Source organism: Seriola dumerili, unplaced genomic scaffold, assembly GCF_002260705.1.
Source record: "Seriola dumerili isolate Sdu_G_001 unplaced genomic scaffold, Sdu_1.0 BDQW01000149.1, whole genome shotgun sequence".
NCBI classification, from domain to species: Eukaryota; Metazoa; Chordata; class Actinopteri; order Carangiformes; family Carangidae; genus Seriola; species Seriola dumerili.
Genome location: NW_019174404.1, coordinates 10,277,902 through 10,292,699, shown reverse-complemented (window position 1 = coordinate 10,292,699; position 14,798 = coordinate 10,277,902). Strand labels below are relative to the sequence as shown.

Genomic DNA, 14,798 nt, shown 5'->3' with positions numbered 1-14,798 from the left:
CACAATTGACTGATTTTTCAACACACGGTCTTTGGAACTTATTATTTTTCACCATGTAAATGTTAAAAAAAAAAAAAAAAAGAAGAGACTTATTGCTGTTGGGAGCTGCTGCCTTTTGAAGGCCTTTCATGACATGTATATGATGAATGAGAAGAAAAAGTATACATTTCCCTCCAACTAAAGGCTCAAATTCTCCCTCAGCGAAGCCATCCCCAAGGATACCATTTGCTCTTTGCCTGAATAAAAACTTTTACAAGAGTGGGTGAATGAAGCAGAGGAATAATAAAAATAAAATGTACTCTAGTGGACTAAAATCCAAAGAGCACTTAATGTCATACATATCATGAAAATGGAGCTCTTTGTAAAGGATTTCATAAGTGTTTAATATCCATACAAGCATCTGTAATGCTCACAAGTTCTTATAATTGTTTACAATAACATGGAACAAGCTGTATCGTCATATGGTTGATGAGCTGGGTTATGTATGGAGCTTCACTACATTTATGTATTTGAGATCAATCAATGAGATACTTTAATTATATCATTTGGATATTTACATACCTTTTGAATGAATGCCATGCAGATCAGCACAAGGAATATTAATGTTTCATCTTCCTGGAAAAATTTGAGAATAAAAAATACATTGGTTATATATAAATATTCCAGAGTCAAACCATAATGTCAAGACTTCTTACACTAATAATAAAACAAAACTAGGTGTTTTTTCTGTCCCTTACATATACTGTGCTGCAAAACAATGACCTTTCAGAATATGACAGAAATTTACTGTCGGTATAATACAGATTGTGATTAACATAAATAAGAGTTAAAGTCAAATAGGCGTAAAGGTCGTCACTCAGGACTGGTCTCGGCCCGCAAGGTGATTTAAAACAACTTAATTTGACTGTGTGGAGTAATTTATCTGTGACAGAGCAAGCCATGCAACTCCTGCATGGCGTGCGCACATACAGGCGACAATATGCCATGACTGCACACATCTCACATCTACCCAATCAGTCAAGATGCTTACAACTTCTGTCAGAGGCCCTAACAGTTCTCATAAATAACAAGGCCATTGTACATGGTGCCAATAACTTTTGAAGGAGAATCTAAGCCAAACCGAACCCAGTACTATCTCCTATTTTTATACATGGAAGTCAAGATGGAATAACCTGGTAAAGTATGTGAAGTAGGCAGGGAGAGTAAGTACTTTGATGGTAAATCTGCTTTTTAGAAAAATCCCTATATTTTCACTCAGAGAAAAATCCTTTCCAGTATAAAAACTGGCACAGATTATTGACATTTTGATGCAAAGCAAGTGGCAAGCAGGTTTGATTCTGTTAGAGATCACTTGCATTTCCTTTCACATCCCACTTCCTGCCTCTATGGCTCTGAGTCTCCAGTCATGCTTTGCAGATCTGTGTCATCTGCAGATCCGCTGTGACAGTGAAGGAATATATATGAATGATGCAGAACCATTCATAAACACCAACAACAATATAATGTGATAGGGACAGAAAAAATGAGTACGTCGGTCTGGAGCCGGCAAGCAAAAATGTGCTGTGATTTATTCAAATGCCCCCTGCAGTGCCCATTGACATTCTGCAGGGAAATCATAGCCAAGTACTACAGTGTACAAGGCTGCATCCGACCTCTAGTACTATCAATATCAGGATAATTGAAAGAGAATACATGTATACACGTAAAAATCATACATACGTGTATGAGAGGAACATTTGATGTGAACTGCAGTCTGCTTGATAACTGCACATATGTGCATGCATATGGATGCGTATTTGTGTGTTTTTATGATAGCATGGATGGCACGTGCATGAGTTAGGGAGCCTGCTGTTAGCGCAGGATGCATGATTCCTGATTTTCCTGGTGTCGCACTGACAGAGCGAACCTCAGATTGAAGGGACGACAGTGATAACCCACTGCAGAGATTCACATCCTGTTCCATTAGTCACCTTTGGAATTTTCACAAGGGACTATAGAAGATACTGGGAAACCACTGAATGGGCCTCACAAGCAAAGCCTGTGTTTTTTAAGCAATTAGAATGAAATTGCCTGAACCAAGTGAAAGGCACATTCCCCAAACAAAGGAATGTCAAGTTTACATCATTGCCTTGGTTTGTGTTTTAACACTATGTTATCTTCTTTTCCCCAATAATCAAATGTGTATAGCACTTATTTTGTATTTTTCAGATGTTCTGTTCTAGATCAATCAAATAAAAGCCAGACATGCAACTACTTAGAATACAAATCAGGAGAAAAACAGAGGTGCAGTGGTAAGGTAAAGGTACATATCCTTCTCATTCTGTCTGAGTGGTTCCAAATTACAAATGACATGGGAAATATAAAGAGTGGTGAATAATCCCAGGCTCTCAGCATGGCACACCTTAATGTGCAGTGGCCTTTAATACTAGAATAAGTCATCTGAGATTGGGAGGCAAAAAAAACCCAACTCAACCAGATGGTCTCCATAAAGCATGGCGTAAAGCTCCCCAGATGTTGAGAGGTTTGCGGATCTAGTGACATGCAATGTGAGGGTGGAACTGGTAATGCAGAGTGTATTAGTGGTCTCTTTATGGGTGCATTAGGTGCTGTGGAGGGTAATGTGGGGGCTGCTGCTGCTGCTGCCTGTGAGCTACTACCAGGCTTTATGCTTTGATGAACCTACCCTTGAAAAACCAGGACATCCGTGCCTGTATCTGTGGAGCCTGGAAGACACCTCCCTCTCTTTAGCCTCCTGGAAAACATAAATCAGTTTCTCATATCATCATCTAGTCATATTCAATGCATATGAAGCTCTAATCAGTAAATCTGTCAGCTTTCTCCCCTTTTAGTGATATACCAGATTCATAATACTCTCCCACATAAGCAGTAAATCTCTGACGAAGCCTATGTTTCTTAAAACTCAAAGACAGAGTTGCATGAAGCGGAGAACTTGACTTGAAAACAGACACAGAGAGTGGAGTAACAGTCAGTTTAGTCAGTTTTGTCTCTGTACTGAAAGCTTCAGTGCATTCTAAAGTGTCATCTCTCTCCTTACCACTAAACAGCGGCCCAGACAGGAAGCCAGAATAAATTTCCCCAGTTCATTGTCCCCGCTGAGGACTTGCAGAACATCTCAGTCTGATTAATGCTGTAACCTGTCTAATGAACAGTAATTGAATGGTATAATGCAGCAGGTCCTTAAAAGCCCAAAGGAATCGTCTTCCCTGCCTATCTCACTGGAAAAGCAAGGCGGTGACATTGTCTACAGTTGATTATAGTTGACCTTGATGGGGCGAATAAGGCCTTTGAAATGGTAACCAAGCTTCGGGGAATAGGAGCACGGAAAACCAGCTGAAGACAAATGAAATGGACTTGGATTGGAAAAGGAAAGGAATGGATCGATGCAGTGGTCAATAATGATTCGATTTTACACAAAATTCTTAAGAAGAGGAAGACGATTGATCAAACATCCCTAGCTGATTTGGCATTTCTAACAATATTAATTAAGAAAAAATGCTTAGCTGACTGGTGTTGATAAATCAGCCAATATTGTTAAATCAAAACAAATGATAGTTGTAAACACGATACCACGCCAGCGAGTGCAAATCTACCCTTGTCCACATTCCTCAACGTGTATGACATCCACAACATAGACCGAGTCCCCCTCATGAAATCAATCAGCTCCTTACACAGATGCACTCTAAAGGAAAACCCAACCTTCAGAAAGCCCAACAAAAGTCAGTCAAGTGATTATAAGAAAAAGCTTTAAATGTGCATCTGACTCGAGCTCGCCATCCTTCGCTCTCTTCCACTGAGATAGCCTGCCTTCACTCCCAGCGGACATCTCCACTTGGCAGAGATGCTGAATCTCGTTATTCTTTATTTGGCCTGGACCACACAAGGTCAATATCGCAGCCACACCACTGCCTCGCCCGTGTACTGTCTGTAAATGTATCACTATTTAAATTCAATGCAATAAATCATTTAAAGCTTCGGCTGAAAATGTAATCATGTAATTGAATTTGGTCATCAATATCTACTATATACATGCACATATAACGGGAGTACACGGGGCATTTCACAAGCACATATGAGCACCGTAGTGGGAGGAAATCTGTCCGAACTCAGCTCAAAGTATGAGTCATAGCAGTGCAGTTATCCCTCATTATTATCACAGCCCTCTAAATGATGAGGTTGCTGACAGCGAGACAGCGACAGTCTGTTTGGCCTCAAAGGGAAAAGAGGAGAGTATGCATGAATGATGGTTAGACTTTAAGTGAGGTAAGTCTCACCTGCAGCATCATTATTTCTAGTCTGACAACGACTTTTATAAATATAATGTAATCCTTGATAAAACATGGGTGAAGATAAAACAGAATTGCTGCAAAGAACGGTTAAAAAAAAAAAAAAAGGTCCCTTTATGATGTCTACTATAACTTTCTACATTTTCTAGCTTAAATGATGTTCTTAGCACTGACACAGTTTTGACAACTGTACTGTAAACTGTACTTTATTAGAGTCAAGATGTGTTCTTGCATGTTTTCAACTGGAGAGCTTGCAACAGAAATCCTCCCTTCTCCTTACGTCAGTCTTTCTTAGCTGAACAATCAAAAACTGCTTGACAAGATAATTATTGCAAAAAGTAGCTGAGTCTGTATAGGGATTATTATTATTATTATTATTTTCCATTATCTAATGGTCATTCCCTGCAATCCATAGCCAATCTGAATCAGCAACATTCGTGTATGACTAAAAGCGATAAGTAATGAATTAAACTATTGATGAGGTCTTTAGCCGGGGTCATAACTGGCCCCCAGAAGTCAATAATTATCCCGATAAGAATATCTTTATTGCAAAAGTGCACACGGCAGCAAAATCATCACCACACCAAAACATCCCCCTATGGTGTAATTGCCACTGCTTGAAATTATAGTTTTCATTAAAACAAAATGTTCAAGGTTATTGATTGCTTAAATAAGACTCAATATCTTCTCATTTCAAAGCTGAATGAAATTGCTTGGAATAGTAATATAACCCAACTACAGTGTGCATTCATCACGGTTACACTGCTTCATATTGCTGTCCCTTGGGGATTATTAGAGCAAAATAAGTGTATTTAAATGAGTGTAATTTCTAGGAACCAAAGATCCATGCAAAAACATCTGTATGCACAGCTCAGCCGTACTTCATCACTGTGAACGTACACAACAACCATAGGAAAAGACAGACATCAAATACAACCACATACTGTTATGGAGCTCGACTCTAATAACCAACACAAACTTCTGTGTATTTTTTATGCTTGAGGCTGTGATACATACAGTATCTTTGGCTGCAGCTGAGCTTTCAAAACTCATACTATATAAAGTTGTACCTGGGGCTCAGGTGTCTTTAATCCTGTGTCTCCAGTGCCAGTATTGTGCCCTGTGCCTTCTACTGACTCTCCTTGCCCTGAAGAAGGGTTGCACTGGTAAATACACAGAACACAAATAAACAGACAGAACCATGGAGACAGAAAAACATGTTATACACACATAAGATTAAAGTATAGTTGCTGGAAGCAGGTCTATGTGATGCTCTTGCAATTATGGAAATGGTGATTACCATAATTGCTGGTTAGAGCACTTTTATGTGACCTAATCCAAAAGCAAATGAAAAAATTGGACGTAATAATAAAGTAAAAATGAACTAAACGTGAAATGCTAACTATATAAAACTTATAATAAGGGTACTTACATCCTTCCTGGAACCTTGAGACAAAGACCTCTGCAGACACAAGACGTCTGAATCATGGAGGGGGGCCTTGCAGGGACTCGCAGAGCAACTCCTGTCTTCATACTCCTCTTCAACTGTCTTGGCCTCAACCTGCAGGAAGGGAAAAAAATAAGATCCCCCTTGGCTTACACTGTACTGTACTGCTGTATTGATTTTGCTAAATATTTATATATTTATGTAACTTGTTCTATTGAGCATTCATTAGCCTTATACTGAGCCGAACATGATACTGCACTGTGCTAGAAGTATATTCTTAATTCTGTTTGAAGCTGAAAAACACACAGAAAGGTAAAGCTTAATGGGAGGAAAATAGAGAGAGGATGATTAATTGTAAGCCATGTATTATACAGCAAAACAGCTACAGCAGCTGTAAACAGCTTTATATTTGGCTTCAATGACAGCAAGTTGTAAAATTATCAGAACTGATGAGTTCAGTTAGTAGCATAGGCTACTGTTAATTTAACTGGAGTCAACACATGGGCCTGTGTTTATCTTTGGTGATGTTGATGATAGCGTCTTTGGACTGGATTCAATTCTTACTTCCTGTCAGATAAACAGAAGCTGTTCAAAGATCGCATGCTAAAGACCTCATCAGGCTGCAGTACTGTATGGGGTTGTGTTTTACCTGATCAATTGGCAGGTCCACTTTCACCTGGCGGTCCTCCTGCACCTCTGCTGCTCCTGCCATCTCACTTCTTTTGTTTTGCGCACTGAACACGCTGCCCTCTGAGAAAAGTGATTAATCACAATTACCTCATCTGCTGGCAGTCGCCGTCTCATTCTTCTGCACTCTCATTCTCTCTCTCCCTCTCTATCCCTCCATCCCTCACTGCCCTCCTGTCCTCTCCCTTTTCCTTTACTGTTCAACTTCACAAGAGATCAATGTTGCTGTCAAGCCATTTATTTATTTAGAATGGTCCCGCAGACGAAAGGGCCACAGAAAGCCACAGCTGCCATGCCACAAATATGGCCAGCCAGCGTGAACTTTCAGTCCAGGGTTAGTCCCTGACAGTGACAGGTTGCTCTTGATGCATGTGGGGAATAGCTTATATGGCAACGTTACAGTGTTTCTGTCCTTGTAAACAAACTCCTTTTTGTGTGCAGCTGCTGGATCTGATACCGAGTGGAATGTGAATAATGAAAAACACTATAGAGCTCAATAGCCTCAAGTAATTTCATTTAAATAGTAAATAACCAAGCATGGTAGATTAATCAGTGATAAAATGAGCAATGTATAGAAAAATAGATTTGGTTCATATGTTTAGCTCAAAGAGGAAATTACACAGCTGCAGAACATGTAGACTTTATTTTTCTGTTTCTGTTTTCCAGTCAGGCATTACTTTTGGATCTCCTTCTAGACTAACTTTTGTTAGAAAAAGGCAAGATGATGAAATAAATCAGCTGCCATAGGCTCTGATCCTGTACCTGCTGATGGTTGTGAACACTACTTGTCTTTTGAAGGGTTCTAAGAGTCGATTTAGTTGCAGGGAAAACTCACGACTTTTATCTTTTTAACTGCTGGGCCTTTGGTGATGACTTTTATGAGAGGAAACCATACTATAGGCATGATCAGGTGTCCAAAACATGGCCAGAAAACTTCACTCTGGCCTAGCTACCGACAACAGCATTATATTGACATGAGCCCCAACAGGAGAAAGACATTATTTTTCTTGCACTATGAAAGTAGGCAGGTTTCAAACGATGGCAGTTATCCAATTTATTCTACCACATAATATCATGTTATTCGTGGCCCAGGATGAGTCTTTCAAGTTGAGTCACTGTATTACCGAGCACAGATGGTAAAACAAACAGCCATGAAACAGTGCCTACTGAATAACTAAATAGAAGAAGACAGTTACTCTCTATTAATGATACACAGAGTATCAGCCCAACTGCTGAAATGTTCAAACCCATCAATCTAAAGGAGTATTTTGTCACTTTTATGATCTTCTGTCAGCATTATTTGGTATTAATAACATATTACCATTTTGAGTACCACATCAGGAGAAAATTAGAGCATTTTGTTTTCCCCCCACATAGTTAGCGGGGATTTCTGGATTCATATTCAACAAAATGGCCTGATTGAATTCATCTATGATTTAAGCCCCCTTGACGGTGTTTGAAGTCTTGTTCTGTTTAATATTCACAGAAAAGAGTCATGTTTCTTTCAAAGAGCAGGGAGCTGTGTTCTGTTTGGACTTTAAAGAACAGGTTGAGAATTCAAAGAAAGCTCCTCCACCTGCCAAAAGGTGGATTTTCTCTATGTTTGCAAAACACACACCAGACTCCTATCTCCACATTCACACACAGAGGAACAAGTAATGGTGCACACTCCTACATGTGCACAAATGCGGTGCCCAAACACATGCATATACATATAGATTTGTCTTCAAAAGCCAACAGGTTTTGACATGTTGTCATAGTAAGAGAGGATGGGCTGGAGGAAAAAAAAACACACTATGAGGACAGAGTGGCAGAAGAGAGAGACAGAGAAAGAGACAGAGATATTTCTATAGAATTACTTTGCCTACCCCCTGTCGAGAAGAGTACTGGGTTTCTGGACAGCTGCCTCTGTTGTTTGGTTCTCTCTGGCTTGGCTGTGTGTTTCTTCATCTGGCCTCTGGCTGTGTGCTCAAGGTCCTTTCTAAAGCCTGTGTGAGCAAACTACATGGAGAGACAAAAGAGAGGAGAATACAGGCACACAGATTAAGGCATATTTTCTCAGACTTCTCTGTGATTCATCATCGACTTTTTGCTGTTGTTCTGTAAAGAGGAAGAAGAAAAAAAAGACAAAACACAATGGGGTGAAACTTGTTTCTGTTCTCTTTTCAACGCCTTTTTACATTTTCCATTGACCTCAATTTTTCATGAGTTGATATGCTTTGTAGCTCCCCCGTGACTCCTACTGTATTGAATTCATCTGGTTCCAATACATCCCGTGCACAACCTATCAATCACTAGGGAGTGTGGCAAACTAATCATTTATTGATGAAATGGGGCAGCCATGAATTTCTAACTGCATTTGTCTTATTTATCAAGCCAGATCAAACAATGAAAATCCAAACAAGCTTAAAGGGAAAGGGAGGGAGTCGTAGGGAATAACTTATTCTTCAGCAGTAGACAGCAGAAGGTTATTGATGGAGAGGGGAGGGAAAAAAAAACAGGCTTGGGAACAGGGTTGCATTGTGGGAGAGTGAAGGAGCAAGAGAGGAAAAGAGAGAAAAAAGAGAGAGAGCAGTGGGGAGAGTTCAGAGTGATGTTCAGACAGCAGGGTACACATCTGAATTAATGCTTCCACAAAAGGCAATTTTCTCCTCACGGGCTCCTCATCCCCTCTGTAGGTAGCAAGGTGAGGTATGTCTCCCTTACAGAGAATGAGAGACACAGACACAGAGAGCAGGAGAGAGCAGACTTAATGTTTCTTTTCAGCTACAGTGCTCTTTACTGCAGCTGCCTGGCTGGATCCCTGGGCTGGCTCGGGGGATAATGTAGTGATCTCAGGCTTCCACCAGAATACACTTCTGGCAATGGTGTTTGCAAGCTCACTAACATGGAGTCTGGGGAATAACCGCGTTGTTTCTTCACTTGTTTGCTTTCTTTAATGCAGAGGCAAAGTCTGTTGATATTCTTTTGAATTTCTACAGCCGTTGGTGGGCCGAGGGAGAGAAATAAAACAACAAAAGAAGAGTGAAGTTTGCCTAGTATATTCAGTGATGGGGAGTTGAAACAGAGTTCACATTCTAGTGCTGTAGTGTCCACAACCACACAAGATCAAAGACAGAAGAGCAGTGGCACTGTCGCAGTGGTAAGCTGTTAATTCAGTTTCATAACCTCAATTCATCTGTGAGTGATGTGAAACAACTTCATGCTGAAGTTCAGAATCAACATAAATCTGGGCAGCCAAAAACTGAACAGCTTGTTTTCCACATTTACAGCCTGGTGGTGAGATGCAAATACATGCTTATTTAAATCAACAGTTAAATCAAGACCGTCTCACTCTGGGAGGAGAAAGCAGAGGACGAGGGGTGCTGCAGAGCCAGGAGAGTACAGTACAAGAAGCAGCACAACTGGAAACACAGCAATGGAAAAGCTGAGGTCATCTCCCCTCTCATTCTGCATTACATATCTACAGTACCGTGTCCTGTGGGAGCAGACAACTGTGTGTATCAGGAGGCCCCAGAGAGAGAGAGACAGGGAGAGAAAGAGAGTGCTAGACTCAGTGTGAGAGGGGCTCAGGGGGACCGAGCAGCAAGTAATCTGTAGCCCTCTCAAGTGGCAGAGAACAGGAGTCAACAAGAGGACACTGTGATATGATAGCCAGGGGAAAACAGGGGTCCCAACCAATTGGACCGACCAGCCTCCAGCCATACTGGCTGTGGTATCAGTAGGAGCCACTCCCAAGGCCAGGTCTTCAGTTGAGCAGACATGCTGGCAGCAGCGAGGGGGTATAGTTTTCCACGGGGCATTGCTACTTCCCCTAACCAATGAGATCATCCAAGAAAAGCAGAGAAATGGGGAGCAGCAGCAAGTCATTGCTGATGTCAGAGAGTGCTGCTCTTGAAGGTTTAGTCAGACTTTCTGGGCTATTTTCACAGGATGCTTCGTGTAAAGAACAATTGCACTCATTATGATTACTTTACTTTGCTTTGATGCACACCATTATTCTTTCTCTTTGTCTCTTTGCATTCCTCTCTCCCCTATTAATCTTCTCTTTCTGCTATGTCTACCTCAAAACGTTCTACCTCATCATGTCTGTGAACACCTTACTCAGCATATATGCTTGCTTCCGATGGGAACATGGTATGCTGGAGAGTTTCAAAATTACACTCTGCAGAGCCGTCAGTTTAGACTTCAGTAGTTGCTCCAGACCAGCTGTCCAATTCAGCGGTGCAGAAACGCTCTGCCGCCGGTGCAGACAGGACAGGACAGGACAGACACCATTACTGTACAGTGAGGTGGCAAGAGCAAGGTTACATTTTACACAGCCTCACTGGGCATGTTTAAATTATCTTTTTACAGGCATTTCTAACCAGACTGCTGTTGTTTTGTGAGGTCAAACTGAAATTAATGGCAGACATGACCCTATAAATGTATGTATAATCAGTAAGCTAAACAACTGACAGATCAAGACAGAGTGGGCAATATTTGTCACATGTATCTTTCCCCTCTGAAAGGTCCTTATTAACTGGTCAGATCATGTTTACAAATTCATGAGGGATGAGACGAAGAGGCAAGGGGAGTAAAATGCGGCAGCATCATGTCTTGTGAATGACTAATACTACAATGAGCTGGTGGATGCAAAACGCACCCATAGCTCTGTCTCTGTCTCCACCTCATGGTACTGTGTGAAATGGCAAATGCTATGGTCTTGTTGTTTCACATTTTCTTACCTAATGTGTTCAGACTGAACCTTAGTTAAGCAAAGTTTGATAACAGTGTGGTTTTCCAGCTTTTGTTTTATGCCTGGATATGTTTAATGGGCTCAAGAAATCCTACAAATAAGCCATGGCAGTTACTGATTCAAATAAATTACTAATAAATATTCATGTTTTTTCTAAATGTAATGCAAGTCAAACACATATTCAGCTAGAGATAAGGTTATGGTTATTTTTCTCCATCTGTAAAAATTGGCATCTGCCACAGCATTGTCATCTTTCATGGTTAGAAAAATCAGATGTCAGACACATCTCTCACAGGGGGCCCCATCTCTACCTCAACCTGCTGAGTGGGCATATTCTCATCTTCGCTGTGTGATCTGGTGTTCATCTCGGGCCCACAGCAGTGCAATCCTCACATGGATTCAAAGCATTTCACTGTCTACTTAATCACAATACAAATTGTCCCGGTTCTGGTTTGAATAAGAGATTTTTTTTTGTTTTCAGTCAGTGAAGTCCCCCTGGTGCATATGATCTGTCTATGAAGCTCACTGCACTTGATCAAGTGGGCCAGCCTGTCTCTGTGGGGATTACCCATCAAAGTGGAAAGCAACGGTAACTCAATGCCTCCTGCAGACAGTGATTGATGATAGCACTGTTTCATAACGAATTACACCCCCACAACAAGTCTCACACGTGGGAAATGTTAATTGAAATGCTGTGTGTGCAAAGATACGCTTTTCCACTGTGATACTACCAAGGTGTTACAACAATAAACTAGGGCGAAATTAGGAAAAAATGTAACAGTTTGGCATGCTGCAAGAACGTGAACAACCAGATGGCAAACTGCACCCAATTCTAAAGCAGCTGTACTCACCGCATCTTTTGCATGTCTTGTCTTTCTAATAGGAGGCAGGATGTCTTGGCTGCAGGGAAGACAAAGGGAAACCAAACCTGACAAACAAATTTCCTCTTTCCTTTTTACATCAATACAGGAACCCAGTGCTTATTTGATTTGTGTAAATCAAAACTTATGTCACTGACTAAAAGTCATAGGTCTCATACCTTTCGACTGTGTTGTTCTCCAAGATTAAATCCCTAGGGACCCACTGGTCATATGGGAGAGCTTTAAACTTTTCTGCACCAACTGCAACATAGTGCTGGTTCTTCTCCAGTTCAGTGGAACTGCAGACAGGATCTCCCTCTAATGTGCAAAGCCTGGGAAGTCAAGTAAAGAAATAGCACAAAGTTGAGCAATGTATTGTGGCTGTTTCATCTAAATTTATAAATATATAAGCATGTTTTCAAATATCCATCAAAGCAGATATTGCCTAACAAGCACTTTTGGATGAATTCCAGTGAGCACATCACAACCCAATATGGCCCCAATCACTAATTAATTCGAAAAGTCCTTCCACTCTGCTAAATGCATTTAAACTGACGGGAAAACCTCCACTAATCTTGCTTCTTTCATCTGTGTTAGAGAAGCTGACTCTTTGGAATCATGTACACCATTTTTTTAAAAACTACATTTATTTTGAAAATATGTATATTTAAAGTCAGGGTCTATCTTTCTAATGCAGAGGAAGTACAGGTAATATCTTTGCTAGCCAATCATTGGGACATGACTAACTTAATACAATGTACTGATGTCAGACATTACCTGTACACAGCACCTGTACGAAGATGCACTTTATCTGTCACCATGGCTAAAACATTTTCCCAGTTTCTGAGAGTGTACTTTGGAATCCGTATTCGAGTTGGAGGCACCAAAACATCTCCGTTGGTAAAGACACTGGGAAACACAACAATATATAAGACACAGAAAAAAACAATGGTTTCTGTCATTGCATGGCACAACAGAGAACATTACCCTTTTAAATTGTGGATAACTTTATATCCAGCTTTAAATCATCACTCACTTTATTGTGCAAGACTCATCAGTAGTTCTTCTCCAGCGAGCAGAAGCTACTATTCTGCTGTGAACAACAGGCCGGATCTGGAAATTTTGTAAATAAGGAATAAGGCATTTTTAAGTGTTTGACTCAAACTCTGACTTTTGTGTTATCGTCTCTGTTTGGTCCCAATTACCTCTTTCTAAAAAACACCCATATCATATGGTCACACATAATGATACAGCACCTGAAAATAAATGTTAAACTTAATTTAATTATTTTTAATATAAATGATCAAACACAAAAAGCAGTCTTACCTGTTCTTTCTTCTTATTCTCTGGTTTCTTGGTTGTTATCTGACAATAGCTGGAGGACATTAAAAAATCATGTAAATGACTCAAACCAAGGCTTCAGTTGCTAACATATACAGTTACTGATGGTCTATAAAGACAGACAAAACCATCCCTAGACTAAATAATGCAAGTTCAAATAAAAAAACTTACCCGTAAGAAACTGTTTTTACAGCTGAAGGTTGACTAAATAGTGATTTAGAGTTTATGCTAATTTGACAAAGAATATTGGTCGCGAAGACAGCACAGTAAATCCAAATGCATACTTTATTTAAGATATGTATGTGTAAGTTTAGGACATTAAACGCCTTATGCACTTAGGTACATGAAATGTAGACGGGTTGTATGAACTACTTAGGTTCCAAAACTGACAAAAGAAGCATTACAGAAATTGAATATCAATTGAATATCAAATTGAATATCAGTTTCTCACAAACCCTCTCTACTCAGCAATTAAAAAACATTTTTCAATGTTTACATGATCATTTGTTCAACTGGGTGTCACTTATGTAGTTCTAAACTTTGTGCTGCGGAAGATGTTGGACTGTCAGTGATTTAGAGAGGATATTTTTTTTTTTTTTTGTGTATTGTGAGTAATACAGATTACATTACAGAAACTTTACGTCTTTGCGCACCTAGATCCCCGTCCGAGGTGAAAGCACCTCCCAAATTGGAGCTCGTCTTCGGTTATAGTGACCTGACCTCCATGCTTACACCCACACCACACACATGCATACATACATACCCAGGCACACTTTACAGCACGGTACCTACTCCAGCTTTTTGAACTGCTCATTTCCGGCTGCAACGTATACACTCCCGTGATTCAAGTCATCCAAACGCTTAACTTTGTGGCCCTGTGCAGGTGTGTACAGCCTCCTCACGGCGCCAAACGGAGCTTCAATACCTCTGGTCAAAGAGGTCAAAAAACTCTCAAAGGTTGACACCTGCCGCGGATTCACAACTATTTTCCTTCCGGGGAAGAAAGCGTCTCCGTTCCTGTAGACAGTTATTGTTTTTGTTGCTGGCAAATCACTTCTCCCTGGCATACTTAGCTAGCTAACACGAAGCAGTTTTTAAAAAAAAAACAAAGAATAATGGCGCTTGGTGTCAATAGTAAATGTGTCAGTGGCAGGTGTGTTGAGTCTCCGGAGACGTAACTGGAGATTGAATCTGATAACGGAAACCAATTCTTCCACATGAGAGGTGCACTATCCAGAAACCTATCCTCCGTGTTGCTAGCTTCTTGCTTTGGTGTGTAGCCAAAGCTTGGTGTTTGATTCCAAAACGTAAGTGTTTCCAAGGCAACCAGCCTCCAGAAAAACAATATTTATTTATCATTAGTAGTAACGTTAACATCAGCAGCTTAAAGATGACCACAAATGTAGGCCCATATCAGATAT

The 14,798-nt window shown here is 40.4% G+C and overlaps 1 protein-coding gene across 1 annotated transcript; it reads right to left on the bottom strand.

The window, feature by feature from the left end:
• Positions 1-3,262: 3,262 nt before the first annotated feature.
• On the bottom strand, positions 3,263-14,444 carry dcdc2c (doublecortin domain containing 2C). Its single transcript, XM_022750925.1, has 12 exons — positions 14,170-14,444; positions 13,363-13,411; positions 13,073-13,149; positions 12,814-12,945; positions 12,216-12,368; positions 12,028-12,076; positions 9,095-9,139; positions 8,307-8,439; positions 6,401-6,501; positions 5,737-5,865; positions 5,375-5,467; positions 3,263-3,322 (listed from the first exon to the last, which is right to left on the bottom strand). Exons 1-12 carry the CDS (start codon positions 14,442-14,444, stop codon positions 3,263-3,265), a joined length of 1,296 nt encoding a protein of 431 aa, XP_022606646.1.
• Positions 14,445-14,798: the final 354 nt, after the last annotated feature.

What these genes read in the sequence shown, in the direction of transcription:
- dcdc2c (XM_022750925.1), bottom strand. Translation starts at nt 14,444, where the DNA reads ATGCCAGGGAGAAGTGATTTGCCAGCAACAAAAACAATAACTGTCTAC. An exon ending in GAGCAGTTCAAAAAGCTGGA is followed by an intron (nt 13,412 to 14,169) that starts GTAGGTACCGTG and finishes AATGTCCTCCAG; the next exon opens with CTATTGTCAGATAACAACCA. An exon ending in AGTACTCTTCTCGACAGGGG is followed by an intron (nt 6,502 to 8,306) that starts GTAGGCAAAGTA and finishes CACTTTTCTCAG; the next exon opens with AGGGCAGCGTGTTCAGTGCG.